The sequence below is a fragment of the Grampus griseus genome (genome assembly GCF_964374135.1).
Source record: "Grampus griseus genome assembly, chromosome: 4".
NCBI classification, from domain to species: domain Eukaryota; kingdom Metazoa; phylum Chordata; class Mammalia; order Artiodactyla; family Delphinidae; genus Grampus; species Grampus griseus.
Window position 1 is genome coordinate 80310236 of NC_138997.1, and position 27155 is coordinate 80337390.

At 36.1% G+C, this 27155-nt stretch overlaps 1 protein-coding gene across 2 annotated transcripts in view; it reads right to left on the reverse strand.

Moving 5' to 3' along the window:
- Positions 1 to 2646: 2646 nt before the first annotated feature.
- UBE2K (ubiquitin conjugating enzyme E2 K) overlaps positions 2647 to 27155 on the reverse strand; it is an 81333-nt gene continuing 56824 nt past the window's right edge. For both annotated transcript variants that reach the window (XM_082653933.1, XM_082653932.1), the window contains 3 exons: positions 10315 to 10414; positions 7070 to 7198; positions 2647 to 6741 (listed from right to left, as the gene is read on the reverse strand). In XM_082653933.1, the coding sequence (XP_082510059.1) occupies positions 6667 to 6741; positions 7070 to 7198; positions 10315 to 10414 (304 nt within the window). In that variant the 3' untranslated portion in view covers positions 2647 to 6666. The remainder of the gene's footprint in view (positions 6742 to 7069; positions 7199 to 10314; positions 10415 to 27155) is intronic.

Below are 27155 nucleotides of genomic sequence, written 5' to 3' on the forward strand. Positions count from 1 at the left end.
TGTGCTCTAGAGCCAGAGCGCCACAACTACTGAAGCCCACGCGCCTAGAGCCCATGCTCCGCAACAAGAGAAGCCACCGCAATGAGAAGCCCACGCACTGCAACAAAGAGCAACCGCTGCTGGCCGCAACTAAAGAAAGCCCGTGCACAGCAAAGAAGACCCAATGCAACCAAAAATAAATAAATAAATTTTAAGAATGCACATTTATTATTTGGAAAAATAATTTTTTTAATGAAGAAAATCAACCATGCTAATAATCACCTCAGCAGACTATTATCCTGAATTTGTTTCCTTATTAAAATTTTGCCTTTGTTTTACCTCCAGGTCATGACATCTTAACTAACCAAAGATGAACTACCTCTTCTCCTCATATACACAGAAGTATGACATTATGCAATTAAGAACTAAAGTATCTGTAATGGAATACAACATTTAGGGCCAATTAGATTTTGCAGTCTAAAAGATCTTTTTCTATGGGTTGCATAAACCAAGAACAATGCTATTTATTCTATTCTTCCAAACATCAGAAAAAAAGTGTGCCTGGTGCATGTAAAGCAACTTCAGTAGAAGTCATGAAACCCTACAGTTGAACTTAGTTCATCAAAACATTCTATTCAATTCATACCATGAGGAGTGGTTTGGATATACTTCCCTTGGAATGAAGACCTCACTCTCACCTGAACTGGTTTTCCTTTTCATGCTTGCAAAGGATCCCTCCACATTTCCTATTTTTAAGGAAAACAAGAATAGCATTTTAGGTCTCAAAAAGCTACCAGGTTTAGTAGGCACATATAAATAACAATATTAAGGGATTGTCCCCCCCAAATAACCTGTGACTCTAGGTATCCAACTTATTTTAATCGATCTATTTTAAAAAAGGAGACTGGAAGGTCTCCTTTTCCTTAAAATTCTGTAATTCTATGAATATGGTTAGGAGATACCACCTGAACGTCATTAATCCTGTTCCTCAGTACTACTTAGGACAGGAGGACATTCATCTATCAATATAATACAAATAATAATGAATGTATATAGCAAAGGAATATATATTTTTCACATACTAAAAATGAAGAGCTGAGGAATACAGTAACTAGAGAGCTGAATGTTAGCTGTGTAGGAGATAAAAGTCACTATTTGTTGCTCTTAATAAAAATGAGGTATATTCTGTACATGTAGCTAAGCTTTTACACTGTAAGGGAGAAACAGAGTACTAGGTATATTAACTAAGTATGAAACACTCTGAGTTTCTGAAATTTTGCCCCGTTTTATAGTGTTTGCCTTGTTTTATCTGTGTATCTTGAAAAAAGGCTCTACAAGTATCAAGTATCGTAAACTGAACATTTAAAACAGATTGCCCTTCTTGACTTTGGTCAACATCCTATTAAAAAGTAATTTATGATAAAAGATTAAGTATATTTATAAAGTTGTGCTTTAATATACTTTTACTGAAATTCAATGAGGGGAAATGAACATTACAATATGAATACTTGAGTAGATAGTATATTACTGTAGGAAATACTCCTAAAAACTTTAGAGAATTCATGTTAATTCTTTGATGAATGAAACAAAACACATACCAAGTGTTTACTATCATTTGAATTTGACCATCCTGTGCTAAGGATTAGCATGAGGACTCTCGAATTCCATTTGTTATCCTTGATTTTTAATATGTAAGGATATAGCTTGCTCCATGAAAAGAGCCCTTCATACTGGTATTCCAGTGAGAAGCAATTCCATCTCCAGGCTATAGTAACTCATAAGCCTGCTGAAAGCTGGTAGTAAATACCCTAGAGACACAAAGTTAACAATCAGTTTGCCATATGAAATAATACAAACCCTAACCAACATAGCCTCTTCTAATTATCAGTATCAACAGTGGCAGAAGTTATCCAGTATAACCCAGAACTTGCTGAAACAATTCAGAGTCCTTGTCACTGTATAGGCAACCTTTCCAGAAAGATTTGTGTGCTTACATGAAAATAAATATTACTTTCAGTATCAACTACCTCTGGATTACTCTAAATTTTGGATTAGAATCTAGCCAAATAGTGTTATATTTTCAAATAGTTTTAATGAGAATTTCAATCTATTTTAAAATTCAAAGCACTAATATAATTTATTGCATTTATCAACATATACTCATTACTGTAAAACGTGCCTAGTAGAAATATCTACTTGGTTGTTTTTCTTGTTTAAAGCAATGTGGAGGCTTAACTGTCTGTCTATTGATGAGCACCTAGAAAGAAGATATAAACCATTTTCAGGGGAAAACATGCATGCATTTATTTTTAAGAATTCCCAGTAAGGGGGAAAAAAAATTCAACATCTTTAAAAATGTGTTTATTTTTTAAAAAATCAGTTGTGTACAAAAGTGTTTCGTAGTTTTTAATTCTCAAGACAAATACCCAACCCTCCACCCCCAGCCCACCCTGCTTCAATAGTCTTTCTGGTAACCCACCCAATTTTCCCCTTACAGGAAGTTAACGGCTCAGAATAGATCCTCCTATAGAATTTATCATCACTAACAGATTGTTTAGAATAGAGATCTAGAGAAGCTAACAAGCAAGATTCTTTCTCAGTGAAGTTAATGAAAATCCCTATAATGGCAGTAGACTTCCAGCAGACACCACAACAAAGCACCATCAATTGCTGAAAGCTAAAAAATAGATATTATTTTCAATAGTATTTCATTTTCTATTGGAAAAGTCTTTAAATTACATTAAATAAGTCTCTTTCCCCCCAAAGAAATAGTCTAGCTTTTATTATGATGCCTGTAAAAAGTAGGTAACAGCAAGCACACAAGGATCATTTAACAGCACAGTGCAAATGATATGAATCCACTCACCCCCTAGGACCAAACCGATAAACTGTGCCACACCTGATTATATACAGCAGCACTGAATATATACATATATATGTATATATTCAATGCTTGGTTGAAATAACCAAGCAAAAGGTGACACATTCACAACTTACATTTAGGTGATGATCACAGGTTTATGAGGGTAGATCAGTCCAACAGAGCAGTAACAGAACAAATGGGACAAGTGAGATACTGACATTCCCCTACCCTTATGCCACAAGATTTTTGATCCATATTGCAACAGTGCAAACAGAACATGTAACATAATATGTAGACACGGCAGAAAAGTCACACTTGAAGAAAGGCTATTTATCAGTAAATACTTCAAGTTACCTTATTCCCCAAGTGACGGCAAATAGCTGATGTTAAGCATTTATTTTTAACTGGTACTAAAAGAATGGAAACGCAAATTTTTAAAATCAATTGTTTGTACCCTGGAATTGAAATTTCTTGAACTAGAAAAAGTGATTAAATACAACATCATTTTGTAAAACTCCATGAAATCAAGTTAACTGTAAACAGCTTCCTTTTCCTATCCAAACATTGTTTCCATCTAGGTACAAGAGTATACCTGGCTCCAACTCTTCCAAGCCCAAATCCATCTTTAAAACACCAAAAAAAAAAAAAAAAAAAAAGTTTTTGTTTCCTGTGCTAACAAGGATCGTGGAACATTATTATACCCCTATTGTAGAGTTTTAAAAGCTCAAATCAGGCATACACTTAGAGCCAAGAACTGCTTTTCACATTGATAAACTTACAAAGCAGCAGTAATACGATATGCTGCATTCTGTAGTGCATAAATAAGCAATATCCACTTTATCTGCCAATTTTTTCCTATACTTTAAAATTATTTTGCATAGTTTTAAGCACCACCAGCAATCACAAACGTGAAATACTTCCAAAAAAAGAAAAATTATGTATTTCATTCCATAGATAACTCTCCTCAGAAGCAAAATGGTCAGAATACAAACACACACATATATACTTGAACGTGTTATGTGTTTAAGTAAATCATAGTCACAATTCCAAACATTTGGGGGAGCCAACACAGAGCATCTGATTTAGTACCAGTTTCTCAAATATTTATATATCTTACCGTATACTTATTTGGGTCACAAATTGCTACTCATTCATTTAGTCATCTGTACTGAAATACTACATAACTAATTATTTGTTCTTTTAAAGGTCAGGCACATACTCAGGAAACAGACCTGATTACAGTAAAAGCCTATAGGAGTATCAGTGACTTGTAGCAAATCTGTCTGCCCTAAATGGGATAAAACTATTTATATTTTTTACCACAATTTTTGAGGCCTTCACAACTGACAAATCACAAATGATTGAGAATTATAAAAATAATTTCCATCAGGGTACCTCTTCCCTAGACCTGCACTTTTAATGTTCTTTTTCCGAACATATATAAGACCACAGAAAAGAGCAACTGCCTTTATTTCTATGTTTGGGAAATAAATCTACCTGTAGAAAAATAGGAAAAAAACAAAAACAAACAAACAAAACAACAGAAGGCGACAGTAGGAAATGTACCAGAAAAAGAAAGAGATTATCACATTAAATGTAAATGAGGTAAATTTTAGAAATGAAAAATTCATTATGAAGAACCTCTCATACAAAATATTGTACTTTTCAATTTCCTGGGCATTGGGGATGTTGAACTGTAGTTAGATGAGTAAACCCTAAGGGGCTAATGTGCATAAAAGTCATAGGCAAGGTATAGCTGCCTCCAAGAGCAAAGTATATAATGCTTGACCCTTAGTAAATTCTCAGTTCTTTCTCTCTCATTTGTCAAACCACAGGACAATTAAATATACCCTGATAAAATAGGCAAATAGTAAACTGGGTAGAGGTGTCTGATATTTAAAATAATCCAAATATTACTAATATTACCAAGCCACCCGCCACTAAAAATAAAAATTAATTCTAACCAACAATGGAACAAAACTGTCCACATTTTCACACAATTCCAACCTTACTTCAAAAATATAAAGAAAAGTACACGGTTTCAGCTATTTAAAATAAATAAAGAAAAATCTTGTTTCCTTTGGCATCTTTAGAAAGTAACTAAACTACAACAAAAGGAGGTGATTGTATAAAGAAATTTATACTTAAGCAAACATATAGGGGAAAAAAACAGCAACTTGTGTTTAGTATGCAATAAAATCAACTACAAGAGTTTACTATTGATTAGGAAAGCCTTACAAGTTGTTGGAAGAACCTCCACATCTTAACATTACAATATATTTAATAATGGTTCTTTTATTGCTTCTAAGATTATTGAGAAGTCAAATGAAATTATGCTGAATTTATGGTTCAAAACTATTTTCCAAACACTTAACCATTGTAATTTAGGATAAGTAACACTTGAAGAAAGCAAACCTTTTATAATATGACTTTCAGTATACAGCCTTACTTTAATTCACTCTGATTCCATTACATTTTTGTTATTTTTGCATTGGTCCTGAATATGTAATAATAACTGTGTTTCTACGTATAGAACAGCCTACACAAATCCATTTCACCCTTCATAAAATGGTCACATTAGTGTTTGAGCTTGCAAAACTAATAATTTTCAAACTTTTGAACTTAGAATGAAATGTAAGTTTAATACGTATAGAAAGTCTGACTATGTACAAGAGAAGGTAAAGTTTTCAATTCTCATATTATCAGAAACATCATAAAGAAAGCTAGATTTATAACACACTTCTATTCCTATGTGCATCTGAAGTATGTACAGTAAAACACCAACACAGCTTTCATGTGTCAATTGGGGGAAATGCACACAAGAGTGACTTTTAAAGGATCTGATAAAGCAATCTCTTATAAAGCCAAAATTAGGCTTAAAAAACTGCCAACAGTTGATTTCACCCTTGCAAGTTGTCAAAAAAAAATTTCATCAGTTTAAAAATAGAAAGATGTTAAATTCACTGAAAAATTAAGCTGGGTTCTTTCATTAAATCTGGGAATACTGCAACATCAAGTTTTTACTGTTTTTGCAAGAGAAACGAAACTGGCAGCTCCGTTTTTACATTATTACTTATATATGAAAGTTCTAAGAGTGAAGAATTGTGACAAAACATTCCAAATGGACAACCTAAAAATGGAGCAAGGGATACTGTCCCTCAGCACATTTCCCCACCAAAGAGAGAAATTTACTATTAGAATATTAGCTGTGTGTGGTAAGAGGGGAAAAACAGATATGGTGTCCCAGTCTGCTGACAAGGACAAAAAGGCTCTGAATAGGTCACCATCTTCAATTCTGAATAATCTCATATTTAAGAATTCTCAAATGCTTAAAATGGTGGTCTTTTCAGCTACCCATCCTAAGAAGTCAAGTACAAGCATGCAAGTAAATTCACAGGCACAGAGGATCCATGTTAAAAACAGTTAAGGTAGCTGTGATGCAACACCAACGATTTGAATGGCCCTGACACACTCAAAATATTATCTTAATTATTCAACAAAATCCTGAAGCAAACTCTTGCTAGTCTTGGTACACTGCTAAACACTAAAGTAGCATGTTTTTTCCATGGTTTTAGCTTAGCTCAAAGAATTTTTACACTATTAAGTAAGAAAAAAATTAAAGTATTTCCCCTTTTTAAATTTACAGAGACGTTTAATTAGCTTTATTTACAGAGCAGAGATTTTTTTCAGTCTCCAATGGTGCCTAGATAACATCATTAGGCAAGAATGCCAGTTTAAAAGAAATCTACGCAGAATCCTAAAAATAACAGATGTTGATGCTCCTCAAGAAGGGGCAAGCTTGACTATATCAGCAGCTCTATGTCTCAGTTACTCAGAAGCAATTCTGTTGCAGTCTCTACATCCCAAGATTTTGAAGACAAGGCCACTATTACTGCATTCTGTAGAAAAGAAAAGGGGACAAAATAAATAAATAAATAAAATCTCAAGGAAATATTTTTAAAATACTGCATCACCCACTGTCTTTATATTAAGAAACCACATCTTGTTTTTTTCATTTTTAAGTTACCTTGCACTTCATAAAAAGAAGCTTCTAAAACCAATGACTGGAATCAGCCAAAAAAAAAAAGAAAGATCACTGGTTTTAATAACAAAGTTTGCTTATCAAAATCAGATTTAGGGTATTTTTTTGAGCCACTTTTGTCAGCCAAGGATTTGCAGCAATAATTTAATGAATAAGTAAAAATCAACATGCCTTTATGTACTTACCCTATCAAAGCCCATAGCACATAGGTTTTCTATTTTTTTGGTGTATTCTGGACTAGAAACTGGTGCTCCAGCATACACATGTGCCCAAAGTCGAGCTGTCTGTTTGAACATTTCGGGATTTTGTTTGTACTATATGGGGGAAAAAAATTGATTGGCATGACAATGCAGTTATAATATTCAATATAGTTAACTCATGTCCTAATTGCCTAAAAACCTGATTTTTCTAAGTAAAATGTAGATTCAATTTTTAAAATGTGACTGATTCACTTTCCACTGCAAACACACTATGTCACTCAAGGAAAGACTGTTTAACCTGAAGCTGTGATTCACAAGTTGCACTGAGGAAAGAAAAACAAAAGTAACGTTTATCAACTTTAATCCCCAATTTCAACAAAGTAGCAGAAAACTAATACTAAATGGAGTTATTAGAGTTGTCTCTAAACACTGTGCAGTGGCAAACATTACAGAGATAAACAGAATTACTAGCTTCTAAAATTATGTGGACATTAATAAATGTAACCAACTTCTGTATCAATCATAGCTCAGGCTAGAATACAACTTGACTTTGCTGTTTTGCTAGAGCTGTATTAGTGTACAGGGATTTAAGAAAACCCCATATGCAAAGTCCTAACTTACAGCACATGTTTTGAGATGATTATAAACTCACCATAGAGTACTTTTCAAAAGGTAAGATTTTCCATATGCATTGGAAAGAAGTAAATTTATTCTCAAATATTCTGGGACTACCATTAATTAATAAAGCCAAGTATAAATTTAAAATATTAAATTCACTTTAATATTTCTTAAGATGTTTTATACACATTAAATATTTCTATACATTAAAATGATAAATCTAGTTTCCACCATTATTAAAAGGAAATAAGTCAAACTACTGAACAGAGTTAGAAGAAAACTGAGTCCAACCTCAACCTTTGAGGCTCAGAACTCAACAGGAAATCAAAGCTGGAACTCAAGCCATGTTTCTGACTATCGAAAATGAACCAATAGCACATATATAACACGTTAAACCATAATTCTAAGCACTCTAAGGCAAATAATAGTAGAACACATTAACAAGGATATATACAACATAAGGAGTGACGAACTTTTCAAAGGAAAGTAAGAAGTTTCTAAGAGGAAATGTTTTCTTAGGCAGAGGGAAAATGGCAGACTGGGTGAAATGACATGTAGGAATGATACCATCTTGAACAGCGTGAGTTTGAAGAACAGTAAGAATTTAGGAGATGAAACTGGGTTTACAGACAGTTCAAATCATGGAGGAACTCTTCAAACTAAACAATTTGGACTTATCAAGTAGGTGATAGTAAAGCTACTAATAGGTTTTTAACAGTAAAGTGAAATAAGATTTACACTTTATAAAGCTAACTGCTATCAGTGCAGAATATGAGGGGAAGAAGAGGCTGAGGTAGGGAGCTCCATCAGAGCAGTAAAATGAGAAATTTTTAAACATGTGAATTAAGTCAATCAGAGAAGTATTACGACAGAGAGATACTGGGATACGAGAGAGAAGGAGACATAGAGAAGTACTCCAAGCCTGTGACTGGGATATATAAATAAGCTGATTATATTACAGAACGATGAACAGGTTCACAGGTTTAAGATTCTGCATTCAGTTTTGGGAATGCTGTACTAAGGTACCCATGGAATATTCATATAGAGCTCTCCACTTCCAAACAGGCTCTTGGGCTCAGGACAGAGGTCAAGCCTGAATATCGTTATCAACATACAGGTGGTAATATCAGCATGGATATGATCGTCCGAGTGAGCGTATAAAATGGAAAGTGAAAGAAACAGTGTAAGAACTGAGAAAGTATATTTAAAAGGGAGGAGAGGTAATTCCTTGGTGGTCCAGTAATTAGGACTCCACACTTCCACTGCAGGGGGCACGGATTCAATCCCAGGTTGGGTACAAAAATGCAGGGCGGCAGAGTGGAGAAAGAAGAGAAACAACTGTAGGAAGTAGGAGGGAACAACCACAACTACGAAGATGGGAAAAGAGAATAGTATCTCAGAAGTCAAGAAAAAAAAAATTTCTGGGTTAAAAAACAAAAATAACAGGGCTTCCCTGGTGGCGCAGTGGTTGAGAGTCTGCCTGCCGATGCAGGGCACATGGGTTCGTGCCCTGGTCCGGGAAGATCCCACATGCCACGGAGTGGCTGGGCCTGTGAGCCATGGCTGCTGAGCCTGCGCGACCGGAGCCTGTGCTCCGCAACGGGAGAGGCCACAACAGTGAGAGGCCCGCATACCGCCAAAAAAAAAAAAAAAAACACACACAAGGCTCAATAAATCCTACTGGTTTAGAGCAGGGGTCCCCAACCCCCAGGCTGCGGACCAGTACCGATCCTCGGCCTGTTAGGAACCGGTCCACACAGCAGGAGGTGAGCAGCGAGCGAGCAAAGCTGCACCTGCCGCTCCCCATCGCTCGCATCACCGCCTGAACCATCTCCACCCCACCCCCCACCACCGGTCCGAAGAAAAATTGTCTTCAACAAAACCAGTCCCTGGTTCCAAAATGGTTGGGAACCACTGGTTTAGAGTGTGGGTTGGCAAACTTTCTTAAAGGACCAGAAAATAATTATTCAGGCTTTCAGACAATACTGTCTCTGTCATAATTATTCAATTCTGCCACTTGTAGCTGTAAACAAATGAGGGTGGCTATGTTCCAATAAAACATTATTTACATAAACAGTCAGTCTGGCAGTAATTTGCTAACCTCTGCCTTGGAAATCAAAGATCACAACTGAAAAATATTTATTCCATTTGGCAATTACAAGGTTTTTGATAACCTTCACCATGCAACTACTCAGTGCCACAGTTGGAGCTGATTAACATTATCATGAGGGAAGGATCATCACTGAATTAAGAGACAGACAAATGGATACACACATGATAAAGCACATGAAGTAAAATGTTAATCCATAGAATCAAGGTGGTAGGTAGATATGTGGGTATTCACTGTGTAATTCTTTCAACATTGTGTTTTTGATAACTTCATAATATGTTAGGAAAAAAGCATCTACCATATAAACAAACTACTGTGTTAAAAAAAATCACAAAATTAGGTTTTCACTATTACATCTGATACAATAATCTCACAGCAAGAAAGGAAACCATTTCCAAATTTACTTTCAATAGATGTATGCTTCTGTTCTAACCACTGCAAACCACTAAAGTAAACACTCATAGGTAAGTACAAGAAAGTCGTTCAAAAGCAGCTACCTTACCTGATTTGCTACTACTGCATCTTGTGGATCATCTGGTTCTGCAGCTGCCAGTAGTGCTTGCAATGACAATAATACCGTGCGGAGAGTCATTGCTGCTGCCCTGAAATTCAAAATAGGAAGATATCCCAGTTAAGAACAAACCAAAATAGAGGTTTTCTGAATAAAACATGGAAACTACTGAAGCTAAAAATAATCTAGATTTTTACCTTAATCATATAATTAAGTCTTAGAAATTTATAATTATATATCTGCCTACCCTTTTTTTTTACAACAAATGAGTCATTCTATTTCTTAAGACACCTCAAATTGCCCTTAATTGGCTTAGTTTTTTTCGTATTGCCCGTGTTGTTGACATATCCTTCTGGTCAGCTTTATCTACTGACTTACTTTCTATCCATTTCTATAGACACAAACTTAAAATAAAGTGATAAAGTAACATGTGAAACTTCCTTTCTGTGCAATTCTAAAAACAAGATACTATCAAGCAAATATCCTTTATTTTCAAGAAAGCATAAAATTACTTGGAGGGCATTATGCTAAGTGATATGTCAGATAAAGAAAGACAAATACTATGTATGATAGCACTTAAACATGAAATCTAAAAAATAAAACTAGAGAATACAACAAAAAAGAAGCAGACTCACAGACAAAGACAACAAACTAGTGGTGAGCAGTGGGGAGAAAGAAGGAGGGAGAGGCAATATTGGGATGGGCTGTAAGAGGTACAAATTATCAACTATAAAATAAGCTACAAGGATATACTGTACAACATGGGGAATACAGCCAATACTTTATAATAATAATAAATATATATTATTTTATAAGTATAAATGGAATATAACCTTTAAAAATTGTGTATCACTATATTGTACACCTGTAACTTATAATACTGTATACCTGTAATTAACATAAAATTGTACACCTGTAACTTATATAATATTGTACAGCACCTATACTTCAATAAAAAATTAAAGAAAATTAAAAAATCATTCTATAACATTCTGAAAAGGGAAAATTTTTTGCTTCATATACATAATATTCATGCCTCTAAATGTGTTTATAAAGCAAATATTTATCTAGAAAATGGTATCTACCTAACCAAAAAGGACTCTTAGCATTTCTGTTAAAAAATTACTTGACCACTTAATATACAAATATTTCTGAATACAATAGTGAAATAGCATAGTAGTGAACTATTTTAAAAGTTGAAGATTATTTTTTAAGATGATCATATGGTTTTTATTCTTCAATTTGTTAATATGGTGTATCACACTGATTGATTTGCGTATATTGAAGAATCCTTGCATCCCTGCAATAAACCCCACTTCATCATGGTGTATGATCCTTTTAATGTGTTGTTGGATTCTGTTTGCTAGTATTTTGTTGAGGATTTTTGCATCTATGTTCATCAGTGATATTGATCTGTAATTTTCTTTTTTTGTAGTATCTTTGTCTGGTTTTGGTATCAGGGTGATGGTGGCCTCATAGAAATGAGTTTGGGTGTGTTCCTTCCTCTGCAATGTTTTGGAAGCGTTTGAGAAGGATGGGTGTTGGCTCTGCTCTAAATGTTTGATAGAATTCACCTGTGAAGCCATCGGGTCATGGACTTTTGTTGGAAGATTTTTTTTTTTTTTGCTGTAGGCGGACCTCTCACTGTTGTGGCCTCTCCCATTGCTGAGCACAGGCTCCAGACGCGCAGGCTCAGCGGCCATGGCTCACAGGCCCAGCGACTCCACAGCATGTGGGATCTTCCCAGACCGGGGCACGAACCCGTGTCCCCAGAATTGGCAGGTGGACTCTCAACCACTGCTCCACTAGGGAAGCCCTCTTGGAAGATTTTTAATCACAATTTCATTACTTGTGATTGGTCTGTTCATATTTTCTATTTCTTCCTGGTTCAGTCCTGGAAGATGATACCTTTCTAAGAATTTGTCCATTTCTTCCAGGTTGTCCATTTTATTGGCATAGAGTTGCTTGTAGTAGTCTCTTAGGATGCTTTGTATTTCTGCTGTGTCTGTTGTAACTTCTCCTTTTTCATTTCTAATTTTATTGATTTGAGTCCTCTCCCTCTTTTTCTTGATGAGTCTGGCTAAAGGTTCAGCAATTTTATCTTCTCAAAGAAACAGCTTTTAGTTATATTGATCTTCGATAATGTTTTCTTTGTCCTATATCATTAATTTCTGCTCTGATCTTTACGATTTCTTTCCTTCTGCTAACTTTGGGTTTTGTTTGTTCTTCTTTCTCTAGTTCCTTTAGATGTAAGGTTAGATTGTTTGAGATTTTTCTTGTCTCTTGAGGTAGGCTTGTACTGCTATAAACTTCCCTCTTAGAACTGCTTTTGCTGCATCCCATAGGTTTTGTATCGTTGTGTTTTCGTTGTAATTTGTCTCCAGGTATTTTCTGATTTCCTCTTTGACGTCTTCACTGATCTCTTGGTTATTTAGTAACATATTGTTTAGCCTCCATGTGTTTGTGTTTTTTACACTTTTTTCCCCTATAAATGATTTCTAATCTCATAGCATTGTCGTCAGAAAAGATGCTTGATATGATTTCAATTTTCTTAAATTTACTGAGGCTTGATTTGTGACTCAAGATGTGATCTATCCCGGAGAATGTTCCGTGTGCACTTGAGAAGAAAGTACAGTCAGCTGCTTTTGGATGGAATGTCCTATAAATATCAATTAAATCTATCTGGTCTATTGTGTCATTTAACTGATATAAATATCAATTAAATCTATCTGCTTCTATTGTGTTTCCTTATTAATTTTCTGTTTCGATGATTTCTCATTGGTGAAAGTAAGGTGTTAAATTCCCCCACTATTACTGCGCTACCGTTGATTTCCTCTCTTATAGCTGTTAGCAGTTGCCTTATGTACTGAAGTGCTCCTATTTTGGGTGCATATATGTTTACAATTGTTAAATATTCTTCTTGGATTGATCCCTTGATCATTATGTAGTGCCCTTCCTTGTCTCTTGTAACATTCTTTACTTTAAAGTCTATTTTACCTGATATGAGTATTGCTACTCCAGCTTTCTTTTGATTTCCATTTGCATGCAATATCTTTTTCCATTCCCTTACTTTCAGTCTGTATGTGTTCTTAGGTCTGAAGTGGGTCTCTTATAGACAGCATATATTTGGGTCTTGTTTTTGTACTCATTCAGCAAGCCTGTGTCTTTTGGTTGGAGTATTTAATCCATTCATGTTTAAGCTAATTATCGATATGTATGTTCCTATTACCATTTTGTTGATTGTTATGTTTTTTTTTTTTTGTTTTTCTTTGCAGTACGTGGGCCTCTCACTGTTGTGGCCTCTCCCGTTGCGGAACACAGGCTCCGGGTGCGCAGGCCTAGCGGCCATGGCTCACGGGCCTAGCCGCTCCGCGGCATGTGGGATCTTCCCGGACCAGGTCACGAACCCGTGTCTCCTGCATCGGCAGGCGGACTCTCAACCATTGCGCCACCAGGGAAGCCCATGGGTTTGTTTTTGTAGGTCCTTTTCTACTCGCATTTCCCACTTAGAGAAGTTCCTTTAGCATTTGTTGTAGAGCTGGTTTAGTGGTGTTGAATTCTCTTAGCTTTTGCTTGTCTGTAAAGCTTCTGATTTCTCTGTCCAATATGAATGAGATCCTTGCTGGGTAGAGTAACCTTGGTTGTAGATTCTTCCCTTTCATCACTTTAAATATATCATGGCACTCCCTTCTGGCTTGTAGAGTTTCTACTGAGAAATCAGCTGTTAACCTTATGGGAGTTCCCTTGTATGTTATTTGCCGTTTTTCCCTTGTTGCTTTTAATAATTTTTCTTTGCCTTTAATTTTTGTCAATTTGATTACTGTGTGTCTTGGTGTGTTTCTCCTTGGGTTTATCCTGCCTGGGACTCTGCGTTTCCTGGATTGGGTGGCTATTTCCTTTCCCGTATTAGGGAAGTTTTCGACTGTAATCTCTTCAAAAACTTTCTCGGATCCTTTCTCTCTCTCTTCTCCTCTGGGACCCGTATGATGAGAATGCTGTTGTGTTTAACGTTGCCCCAGAGGTCTCGTAGGCTGTCTTCATTTCTTTCCATTCTTTTTTCTTTATTCTGTTCCGCAGCAGTGAATTCCACTATTCTGTCTTCCAGGTCACTTATCTGTTCTTCTGCCTGTTATCCTGCTATTGATTCCTTCTAATGTAGTTTTCATTTCAGTTACTGTATTGTTCATTTCTGTTTGTTTGTTCTTTAATTCTTCTAGGTCTTTGTTAAACATTTCTTGCATCTTCTCGATCTTTGGCTCCATTCTTTATGAGGTCCTGGATCATCTTCACTCTCATTACTCTGAATTCTTTTTCTGGAATTGCCTATCTCCACTTCATTTAGTTGTTTTTCTGGGGTTTTATCTTGTTCCTTCATCTGGTACAAAGTCCTCTGCCTTTTCATTTTGTGTATCTTTTTGTGAATGTGGTTTTCCTTCCACAGGCTGCAGAATTGTAGTTCTTCTTGCTTCTGCTAAATGTTGAAGATTACTAAAGAACATGCCCATTTTCACCACACAAATTAGATAATTCTAAACCAGTCTTTTTGAACTGGATTCCTCATTTTAACCACAGAACAGAGAAAATTACTAAGTATTTTCTCAATTTCCCCAAGGATAGTATATAAATAGTACCATCCTGGATGCTTAGGAAAAAACTTAATTTATTATCAGCAACAAATGTCTTAAGGAATGCGCCTTCTTCAACCGGTAGCAGCAACATCACTTGGGAACTTCTACAAAATGAAAATTCTTAGCCCTGTCCCAGACCTACTGAATCAGAAACTCTGGGGTGGCTTAACAGATACTCCAAGTGATTCTGATGCAAACTAATTTTTGAGAAATACTACTTCAGTGCATTACAGCTTAAAGCGAATTGAGAAAGGCTGTTCTAAACCAATATAATTAAACCAGTATCACAAACGTGTATATTTTATCTACTAGGGAAAAATTACAATACAAATGGTTCTTAATCTAAAATGCTATCAGAATTGTCATTTATATTAAATTCCAGAAAATGCAAACTAATCTATAGTGACAGCAGATCAGTGGTTGCTGGGGAATGGGGGAGCAGGAAGGGTGGGAAGGAGCAATTACAAAGGGACACTCACTAGGAAACTTTTGTCTATGTTGGTTATGTTCGCTATCTTGATTTGTGATAGCTTCATGGAGGTATCTGTGCATTTATCAAATTGTGCATTTTTAACGTGTACAGTTTAAGATAAATCATACCTCAAAAAGCATTTTTTAAAGTTGTGTTTAAAAAACAAAGCTATCAGAATAAAAAATTTTATTGATCAACTCATCCTTTTAGAGAAGCTACAGAAATAGGAAAAACTTTGGTTACGATGTTTTAAAATTAGGTGAAATGCTAAACTAGCATTGAAAAGAAAAAATTTTAAAAACTTTTTAAACCACTACACATAGTTATATGAAATGGAAATTTTTTTTTTTTTTTGGCTGCACTGCACGGCACATGGGATCTTAGTTCCCCAACCAGGGATCAAACCTGCGCCCCCTGGATTGGAAACATGGAGTCTTAACCACTGGACTGCCAAGGCAGTCCTGTGTAATGGAAATTTCTAATTCTGAAACAGGGCTGGGAAAATAGAAATTATTTTTCTAGACTAAATTTCTAAATTTCCTAAGAGTGTGCACAACTTATTTTCAACCAGAAGTTTTAAAATCTTTAGAATGGACAATATTCTTTTAAGACAGTAATCAAAACATAAAATTCCAAATTTAGTCCTTAAATGTTAATTCTTGTTCTACCATTCATTATCACTATTAACAAGATGAAATCTTTCTTACTTATTTACTCTAACTTCATTTTATATTTGGGTAATTGTACAGAGAATGTTTAAAGGCACATGCACATCAAGAGCTGCCCAGATATATCACCTTGAAGCTGACTTAAACCACTCAAAAAAGGACAAAAGTACAAAATATCACAGAAATAGGATATACAAAGCCGGCTACTCTAATGTCCCACTGGAATTAAGCATCCTGATTTAGAAATCTGTTGTTTTTTTTGGCCACACCACGCAGCAGGCAGGATCTTAGTTCTCCAACCACGGATCGAACCTGTGCCCCCTGCATTGGGACCACTGGGCCACAAGGGAAGTTCCGCAATTTAGAAATCTATAAAAATACTTTAAACAAAATATTAAGTTATATAATGTTTAATTGATCCCACATGATGCGTGGCATGGCCAAGAGAATAAATAAATAAAATAAAATTATTTCAAGGAAATGTATCTGAATATGGAAGAAAAATCTTCAAAGAGTATTTAATTGTATATACTAAAACAACTATTAAACTCAATAATTTTAATTTACAATAAAAACAAATATGTTTACAACTCAACAAGGCAATAAACATTATTCTTTACAACTTAATGAGTTCTACTATTTACGACAGCCAGAACATGGAAGCAACCTAAGTGTCCATCGACAGATGAATGGATAAAGATGTGGCACATATACACAATGGAATATTACTCAGCCATGAAAAGAAATGAAATTGAGTTATCTGTAGTGAAGTGGATGGACCTAGAGTCTGTCATACAGAGTGAAGTAAGTCGGAAAGAGAAAAACAAATACTGTATGCTAACACATATATATGGAATCTTAAAAAAAAAAAAAAACACGGTTCTAAAGAACCTAGGGGCAGGACAGGCATAAAAACGCAGACGTAGAGAATGGACTTGAGGACACTGGGAGGGGGAAGTGTAAGCTGGGACAAAGTGAGAGAGTGGGATGGACATATATAAACTACCAAATGTAAAATAGATAGCTAGGGCCCTGAACCAAGATGGCGGAATAGAAGGACGTGCTCTCCCTCTTGTGAGAACACCAGAAGCACAACTAGCTGCTTGATAATCATCGACAGGAAGACACGGGAACTCACCATAAAAGATACCCCACATCTAAAGACAAAGGAAAAGCCACAAAGAGACGGTAGGAGGGGCGCAAGCACAGTAAAATCAAATCCCATAACTGCTGGGTGGGTGACTCACAGACTGGAGAACACTTATACCACAGAAGTCCACCCACTGGAGTGAAGGTTCTGAGCCCCACGTCAGGCTTCCAAACCTGGGGTTCCAGCAACGGGAGGAGGAATTCCTAGAGAATCAGACTTTGAAGGCTAGTAGAATTTAACTGCAGGACTTTGACAGGACCGGGGGAAACGGAGACTCCACGCTTGGAGGGCACACACAAAGTACTGTGTGCATCGGGACCCAGGGGAAGGAGCAGTGACCCCAGGGGATACTGAACCAGACCTACCTGCTAGTGCTGAAGAGTCTCCTACAGAGGCCGGGGGGGGGGGGGGCGGGTGGAGGGTGGTGGCTGTGGTTCACCGAGGGGACAAGGACACTGGCAGCATAAGTTCTGGGAAGCACTCCTTGGCCTGAGCCCTCCCAGAGTCCACCATTAGCCCCACCAAAGAGCCCAGGTAGGCTCCAGTGTTGGGTTGCCTCAGGCCAAACACCAACAGGGAAGGAACCCAGCCGCACCCATCAGCAGTCAAGCAGATTAAACTTTTACTGAGCTCTGCCCAGCAGAGCAACAGTCAGCTCTACCAACCAACAGTCCCTCCCATCAGGAAACTTGCACAAGCCTCTTAGACAGCCTCATCCACCAGAGGGCAGACCGCAGAAGCAAGAAGAACTACAATCCTGCAGCCTGTGGAACAAAAACCACATTCACAGAAAGATAGACAAGATGAAAAGGCAGAGGGCTATGTACCAGATGAAGGAACAAGATAAAAACCCAGAAAAACAACTAAATGAAGTGGAGATAGGCAACCTTCCAGAAAGAGAATTCAGAATAATGATAGTGAAGATCATACAGGACATCAGAAAAAGAATGGAGGCAAAGATCGAGAAGATGCAAGAAATGTTTAACAAAGACCTAGAAGAATTAAAGAACAAACAAACAGAGATGAACAATAAAATAACTGAAATGAAAACTACATTAGAAGGAATCAATAGCAGAATAACAGGCAGAAGAACGGATAAGTGACCTGGAAAACAGAATGATGGAATTCACTGCTGCGGAACAGAATAAAGAAAAAAGAATGAAAAGAAATGAAGACAGCCTAAGAGATCTCAGGGACAACATTAAACACAACAACATTCGCATTATAGGGGTCCCAGAAGGAGAAAAGAGAGAGGGAGGACCAGAGAAAACATCTGAAGAGATTATAGTCAAAAACTTCCCTAACATAGGAAAGCAAATACCCAGCCAAGTCCAGGAAACACAGAGAGTCCCATACAGGATAAACCAAAGGAGAAACACGCCAAGACACATATTAAGCAAACTGGCAAAAATTAAAGACAAAGAAAAATTATTGAAAGCAGCAAGGGAAAAACGACAAATAACATACAAGGGAACTCCCATAAGGTTAACAGCTGATTTCTCAGCAGAAACAATACAAGCCAGAAGGGAGTGGCATGATATACTTAAAGTGATGAAAGGGAAGAACTGACAACCAAGATTACTCTACCCAGCAAGGATGTCGTTCAGATTCGATGGAGAAATCACAAAAGCGTTACAGACAAGCAAAAGCTAAGAGAATTCAGCACTACCAAACCAGCTCTACAACAAATGCTAAAGGAACCTCTCTAAGTGGGAAACACAAGAGAAGAAAAGGACCTACAAAAACGAACCCAAAACAATTAAGAAAATGGTCATAGGAACATGCATATCGATGATTACCTTAAACGTGAATGGATTAAATGCTCCAACCAAAAGACACAGGCTTCCTGAATGGATACAAAAACAAGACCAATATATATGCTGTCTACAAGAGACCCACTTCAGACCTAGGGACACATTCAGACTGAAAGTGAGGGGATGGAAAAAGATATTCCATGCAAATGGAAATCAAAAGAAAGCTGGAGTAGCAATACTCATATCAGATAAAATAGACTTTAAAATAAAGAATGTTACAAGAGACAAGGAAGGACACTACATAATGATCAAGGGATCAATCCAAGAAGATATAATAATTATAAATATATATAGACCCAACATAGGAGCACCTCGATAAATAAGGCAACTGCTAACAGCTACAAAAGAGGAAATCGACAGTAACACAATAATAGTGGGGGACTTTTAACACCTCACTTACACCAATGGACACATCATCCAAACAGAAAATTAATACGGAAACAAAAGCTTTAAATGACACAACAGACCAGATAGATTTAATTGATATTTATAGGACATGCCATCCAAGAACAGCAGATTACACTTTCTTCTCAAGTGCGTACGGAACACTCTCCAGAAAAGATCACATCTTGGGTCACAAATCAAACTTCAGTAAATTTAAAAAACTGAAATCATACCAACCATCTTTTCGGACCACAATGCTATGAGAGTAGAAATGAATTACAGGGAAAAAAACCATAAAAAAAACACAAACACATGGAGGCTAAACAATACGTTACTACATAACCAAGAGATCACCGAAGACATCAAAATAGGAAATCAGAAATACCTAGAGACAAGTCACAATGAAAACACGACGATCCAAAACCTATAGGATTCAGCAAAAGCAGTTCTAAGAGGGAAGTTTATAGCTATACAAGCCTACCTCAAGAGACAAGAAAAATCTCAAACAATCTAACCTTACACCTAAAGGAACTAGAGAAAGAAGAACAAACAAAACCCAAAGTTAGCAGAAGGAAAGAAATCATAAAGATCAGAGCAGAAATAAATGAAATAAAACAAAGAAAACAGTAGCAAAGATTAATAAAACTAAAACCTGGCTCTTTGAGAAGATAAACAAAATTGACAAACCATTAGCCAGACTCATCAAGAAAAAGAGGAAGAGGACTCAAATCAATAAAATTAGAAATGACAAAGGAGAAGTTACAACAGACACAGCAGAAATACAAAGCATCCTAAAAGACTACTACAAGCAACTCTATGCCAATAAAGTGACAACCTGGAAGAAATGGACAAATTCTAAGAAAGGTATCATCTTCCAAGACTGAACCAGGAAGAAATAGAAAATATGAACAGAACAATCACAAGTAATGAAATTGAAACTGTGATTAAAAATCTTCCAACAAACAAAAGTCCAGGACCAGATGGCTTCACACGTGAATTCTATCAAACATTTAGAGCAGAGTCAACATCCATCCTTCTCAAACTCTTCCAAAACATTGCAGAGGAAGGAACATTCCCAAACTCATTCTATGAGGCCACCATCACCCTGATACCAAAACCAGACAAGGATACTACAAAAAAAGAAAATTACAGAGCAATAGCACTGATGAATACAGATGCAAAAATCCTCAACAAAATACTAGCAAACAGAATACAACAACACATTAAAAGGATCACACACCATAATCAAGTGGGATTTATCCCAGGGATGCAAGGATTCTTCAATATTCCCAAATCAATCAATGTGATACACCATATTAACAAATTGAAGGAGAAAAATCATATGATCATCTGAATAGATGCAGAAAAAGCTTTTGACAAAATTCAACACCCATTTATGATTAAAAAAAACTCTTCAGAAAGTGGGCATAGAGGGAACCTACCTCAACATAATAAAGGCCATATACAATAAACCCACAGCAAACATCATTCTCCTTGGTGAAAAACTGAAAGCATTTCCTCTAAGATCAGGAATAAGACAAGGATGTGCACTCTTACCACCATTATTCAACATAGTTTTGGAAGTCCTAGCCATGGCAATCAGAGAAGAAAAAGAAATAAAAGGAATACAAATTGGAAAAGAAGAAGTAAAACTGTCACTGTTTGCAGATGACATGATACTATACATAGAGAATCCTAAAGATGCCACCAGAAAACTACTAGAGCTAATCAATGAATCTGGTAAAGTTGCAGGATACAAAATTAATGCACAGAAATCTCTTGCATTCCTATACACTAATGATGAAAAATCTGAAAGAGAAATTAAGGAAACACTCCCATTTACCACTGCAACAAAAAGAATAAAATACCTAGCAATAAACCTATCTAGGGAGACAAAAGACCTGTATGCAGAAAACTATAAGACACTGATGAAAGAAATTAAAGATGATACCAACAGATGGAGAGATATACCATGTTCTTCGATTGGAAGAATCAATATTGTGAAAATGACTATACTACCCAAAGCAATCTACAGATTCAATCCAATCTCTATTAAATTACCAATGGCATTTTTTACGGAACTAGAACAAAAATCTTAAAATCTGTATGGAGGCACAAAAGACCCCGAATAGCCAAAGCAGTCGAGGGAAAAAAACGGAGCGGTAGGAATGAGACTCCCTGATTTCAGACTATACTACAAAGCTATAGTAATCAAGACAGTATGGTACTGGCACAAAAACAGCAACAAAGATCAATGGAACAAGATAGAAAGCCCAGAGATAAACCCACGCACCTATGGTCAACTAATCTATGACAAAGGAGGCAAGGATATACAATGGAGAAAAGACAGTCTCTTCAATAAGTGGTGCTGGGAAAACTGAACAGCTATATGTAAAACAATGAAATTAGAACACTCCCTCACACCATACACAAAAATAAACTCAAAATGGATTCGAGACCTTAACGTAAGACCGGGCACTATCAAATTCTTAGAGAAAAACATAGGAAGAACACTCTGACATAAATCACAGTAAGATCCTTTCTGATCCACCTCCTAGAGTAATGGAAATAAAAACAAAAATAAACAAATGGGACCTAATGAAACTTCAAAGCTTTTGCACAGCAAAGGAAACCATAAACAAGACCAAAAGACAACCCTCAGAATGGGAGAAAATATTTGCAAACAAATCAACGGACAAAGGATTAATCTCCAAAATATATAAACAGCTCATGCACCTCAATATTAAAAAAAAACAACCCAATCCAAAAATGGGCAGAAGACCTAAACAGACATTTCTCCAAGAAGACCTACAGATGGCCAAGAAGCACATGAAAAGCTGCTCAACATCACTAATTATTAGAGAAATGCAAATCAAAACTACAATGAGGTATCACCTCACACCAGTCTGAATGGGCATCATCAGAAAATCTACAAACAAATGCTGGAGAGGGTGTGGAGAAAAGGGAACCCTCTTGCAATGTTCGTGGGAATGTAAATTGATACAGCCACTATGGAGAACAGTATGGAGGTTCCTTAAAAAACTAAAAATAAGATTACCATATGATCCAGCAATCCCACTACTGGGCATACACCCTAGGACAACCATAATTCAAAAAGACACATGCACCCCAGCGTTCATTGCTGCACTATTTACAATAGCCAGGTCATGGAAGCAACCTAAATGCCCATCGACAGACGAATGAATAAGGAAGATGTGGTACATATATACAGTGGAATATTACTCAGTCATAAAAAGGAACGAAATTGGGTCATTTGTTGAGACGTGGGTGGATCTAGAGACTGTCATACAGAGTGAAGTCAGAAAGAGAAAAACAAATATCGTATATTAACGTATGTATGTGGAACCTAGAAAAACAGTACAGATGAACCGGTTTGCAGGGCAGAAGTTGAGACACAGATGTAGAGAACAATCGTATGGACACCAAGGGGGGGATGCCGCGGAGGGGTGGGGATGGTGGTGTGATGAATTGGGCAATTGGTATTGACATGTATACACTGATATGTATAAAACTGATGACTAAGAAGAAACTGCTGTATAGAAAAATAAAATTAAATTAAAAAGTTTAAAAAAAAGAAAAGCATTGGCACAAGGAGAGAAAATAATATTCTTCTTCAAGTAAAAAAAAATTAAAAAAGAAAAAGGAGGAAGCTCCCAATTTCTCCTAACATTATCATTTTTTCTTAATTTGCCAAAAATGTGGGATACATGTATATCTATAACTGATTCAGTTTGCTGTACACCTGAAACACAACATTGTAAATCAACTATACTCCAAGAAATTAAAAAATAAATTAATTAATTCAATTAAATAGATAGCTAGTGCAAAGCAGCCACATAGCACAGGGAGATCAGCTCAGTGCTTTGTGACCACCTAGAGGGGTGGGATAGGGAGGGTGGGAGGGAGACGCAAGAGGGAGGAGATATGGGGATATATGTATATGTACAGCTACTTCACTCTGTTATAAAGCAGAAACTAACACACCACTGTGTAAAGAAATTATACTCCAATAAAGATGCTAAAATAAATAAATAAATAAAGCTACTATGATAGGAAAAACAAACAACAACTTAATGAGCTCTCAGAAGAGTGAAGGTGGACCTTTGCCATGCCTTATATATAAAAATTAACTCAACACAGGGAACTATACTCAATATCTTATAATAACTTTTAATGGAAAAGAATCAGAAAAAGAATATATACATATATATGTATAACTGAATCACTTTGCTGTGCACTTGAAACTAACACTACATTGTAAATTAACTATTCTTCAATGTTTAAAAAAATCAGAAAAAAAATTAACTCAAAATGGATGAAAGACCTAAACGTAAGACTAATTTTTTGCAGGGGGGCTGCACCGCATGGCTTGTGGGATCTTATTTCCCCAACCAGGGCCCCGGCAGTGAAGGCACTGAGTTCTAACCACTGGACCTCTCGGGAATTCCCAAGACTAAACTTATTATAAAACTCTTAGTAGAAAACATAGGGTGAAAGGTCCACGACACAGCAGTTGGCCATGATTTCTTGGATATCAAAGGACAGGCAAAAGCACAGGCAACAAAAGAAAAAAATAGAGAAACTGGTCTATAACTACATCAAAATTAAAAACTCCTGTGCATAGAAAAAGAAAAAATTTTTTAAATCTTCCTAGGCAGAGAATACAGTCAATAGAGTGAAAGTCAATAGAGGAAAAGAATAGAATACAGTCACAGAATGGGGAGAAAATATTTACAAATCATAGATCTGACAAGGGAGTTAATACCTGAAATATATAAAGAACTCCTTCAACTCAACAACAAAAAACAAACCTGACCAAGAAAGGACTTAAACAAGCATTTCTCCAAAGATGATATACCAGTAGCCGATAAGCACATGAAAAGATGCTTAACATCACTAATCATTAGGAAAACGTAAATGAAACAATGAGATACCATCTCACATCCATTAAGACAGCTACTGTCAAAAAAACAGAAAATAACGGTGGCAAGGATGTGGAGTAATTGGAATCCTGTGCACTGTTGGTGGGAATGCAAAGGGACAGTTTATTCTCAAAACTGAAGGAAAAATCTAGAGCTGTAACTTTACATTCAATTCATAACAATCTCAATGAGCAAAGTTTTAAGTCTTCTGTATGCTTGAAAACTTTCATAATAAATGCAAGGGAGGTATTCATAAACCATTAAGAATTAATTAGCTAAAAAGAAGCCTAAATGAAAAGTTTTTAAAAGCTGAACACAAGACCAATGGCAAACAATGACAATGTTTTCATAATTAGCTGTAATAAAATTAACACTAAAACAAAACTTATTCTTTTGACCGTAAATACTATAGAAACTATAACATCTTTGATGGTATAAAGAAATGTGTACACTTTTTGTTCTACATAAATTTTAAAACCTAAACTTGGTAATGTGAAAAAATACACAAACAAAAATAAAACTTTCTATTCCATTTATTTTGCTTTTCACAAACTGATTAAATTCATACTACATTAATATTTTTAGCATTTAATGTGTAAAATTAGCATAAATCTATTAAAAACAAATCCTAAAAGGCAAACAGAAGTATGAAATTTCAAAATGTGTTAGCTAATTTTAATTAATCAGTGGATAAAAATAAGTGAGTACTTTATAAATCTATCTTCAGTAAATTAATTTTGCTCAGATCTCAAAAATCAATAAGCACAGTTAATATGGCTAATATTCATTCATATGGATAGGTGGGGCCTTTAATATGTAGAGTAAGCACCAAATTGTGTGTATTGTTGACTAACTTGTCTGTTAAGGATCTTCCAGAAAATCATTAATAATCTATGTTCATTATTGAATGCTACTTAAAAATAACGGCAGCTTTTTTGTTATATTTTTTTGTTAAGGTATAATCAGAGTAAAATGCTTGACAGCTAGATGAATTTTTATATATGTATACACCCGTGGTAACCACCAGCTAGATCAAAATACGTAGTACTTCCAGCACTCAGAAAGCCTCACTCTTGCCCCTGTTATTCACGACCCTACCTACCCACCACTGTCCTAGTTTCTATCACCCAAAATTAGCTTTGACTCATGTTGAATTTCATAAAATGAAATCATACAGTATGTACTCCTTTGTGTCTGGTTGTTGCCACTCCACATGTCTATGAGAATCATCCATGTTGTTTGTGTCAACATGCCTTTTTTTTTTTTAACTGCTATGTAGTGTTCCACTGCATGATTATAGCATTATATATCCATTCTCTTGTTTACAGACATTTGGGTGACTTGCAGTTTGAATAAATCTGCTATGAATATTCTTGTACAAGTCTTTTGGTGGACATATGCACTCATTTCTCTCGGATTTCTCTTGGATATATACCTAGGAGTAGAACTGCTGTGCCAATAGTGAAGGTGTATACTTATTTAGCTTTGGCAGATACTGCTGGTTGAGTGGCTGAACCACATTCTTACCAGCAATGCATGAGAACCATTTGCAAGTGTGTAGTGGCACCTAATTGTGATTTGAATTTGCATTTCCCTGATGACTAATGGTGCTGAGCACAGCTTATCAACCATACAGATATTCTCTTAATGCCCATTTGTGTCTTTTGGAAGAGCAGTATCAATGAGTGCAATTTTTATGTGTTGTCATTTTCTTCCCCAGGTAAAGAGACACCTTTAGTCATAAGAGGTGTCGCAGAAAAACATAATATGGTTTCCACACAGGGTAAGTTACAAAGTTAAGAAATAACCCATACTAACATAAGTTGTTAAATATTAAAGGTAAATCACCATCCACATGTATTAATAAAGACCAAGGTTAACAAACTGTTTTCTAAGATAACTGTTCCAAATTAGCCTAAACATTGACATTTAGATATCCACTGAATGTCAATTTACTTCAATAAAGGGGGGGATATCCACTGAATGTCAATTTACTTCAATAAAGGGGGGGGGCTGACAAACCCATGGATATCCAATCTCACCTATTTTATCTGATGTCTCTGATATCTTTTAGTATTTCAATGATATAGATATGAAAAGACTAAATTCAGCTATTTGACCTGCCTTAGGAAATGGGAATAGCTGATAAAAAGTGTTCTGATACAAAATTTCAAGTTCTCTATATAAACCATAATCTTTCAACTATTTATAGGAAGATAATCAGAAGTGGCAGTACTGCTGGTTTAACTCTGAGCAAGAAGAGAAGACAGTGGAAAATTTTAGTGTGGAGTTTTGTTTTCAAAGGGGTGGAGGTTTCATTCTGTCTGCTGAGAATAGCCTGAGTAAAGTCAGAAGCAGAAGGACAGGCTACTGTAACCGTCCAGGCAAGAGGCAATGCAACTTTGGACCAAGGTAGTAGTAATGAACTGCTGCTAAAATGTTGGCGGTTTCAACAAGAGGATTTGCAGATTTCTCTGGTATAAAGGTACCAGAGAAAGAAGAAAGAAGAAACAAGAATCACGATGAAGTTTTGGCCTTAGCAACTGCAAGGATGTAGCTGCCAAAACTTACATGGGGAAGAAGTAAATTTTGGGCTGGGGAAATAGTTCAGTTTCCAACATGTTTAAGTTTGAGATGTCCATTACATATTCAAGTATAGATGTTAAACAGGCAGCAGGACATGAGTCTAGAGTTCAGAAAATGTGAGTTGCAAGTATATAAACGGTGAAGTTATGAAATCAGATGAGCTCACCAAGGAAATGAGTATAGATTG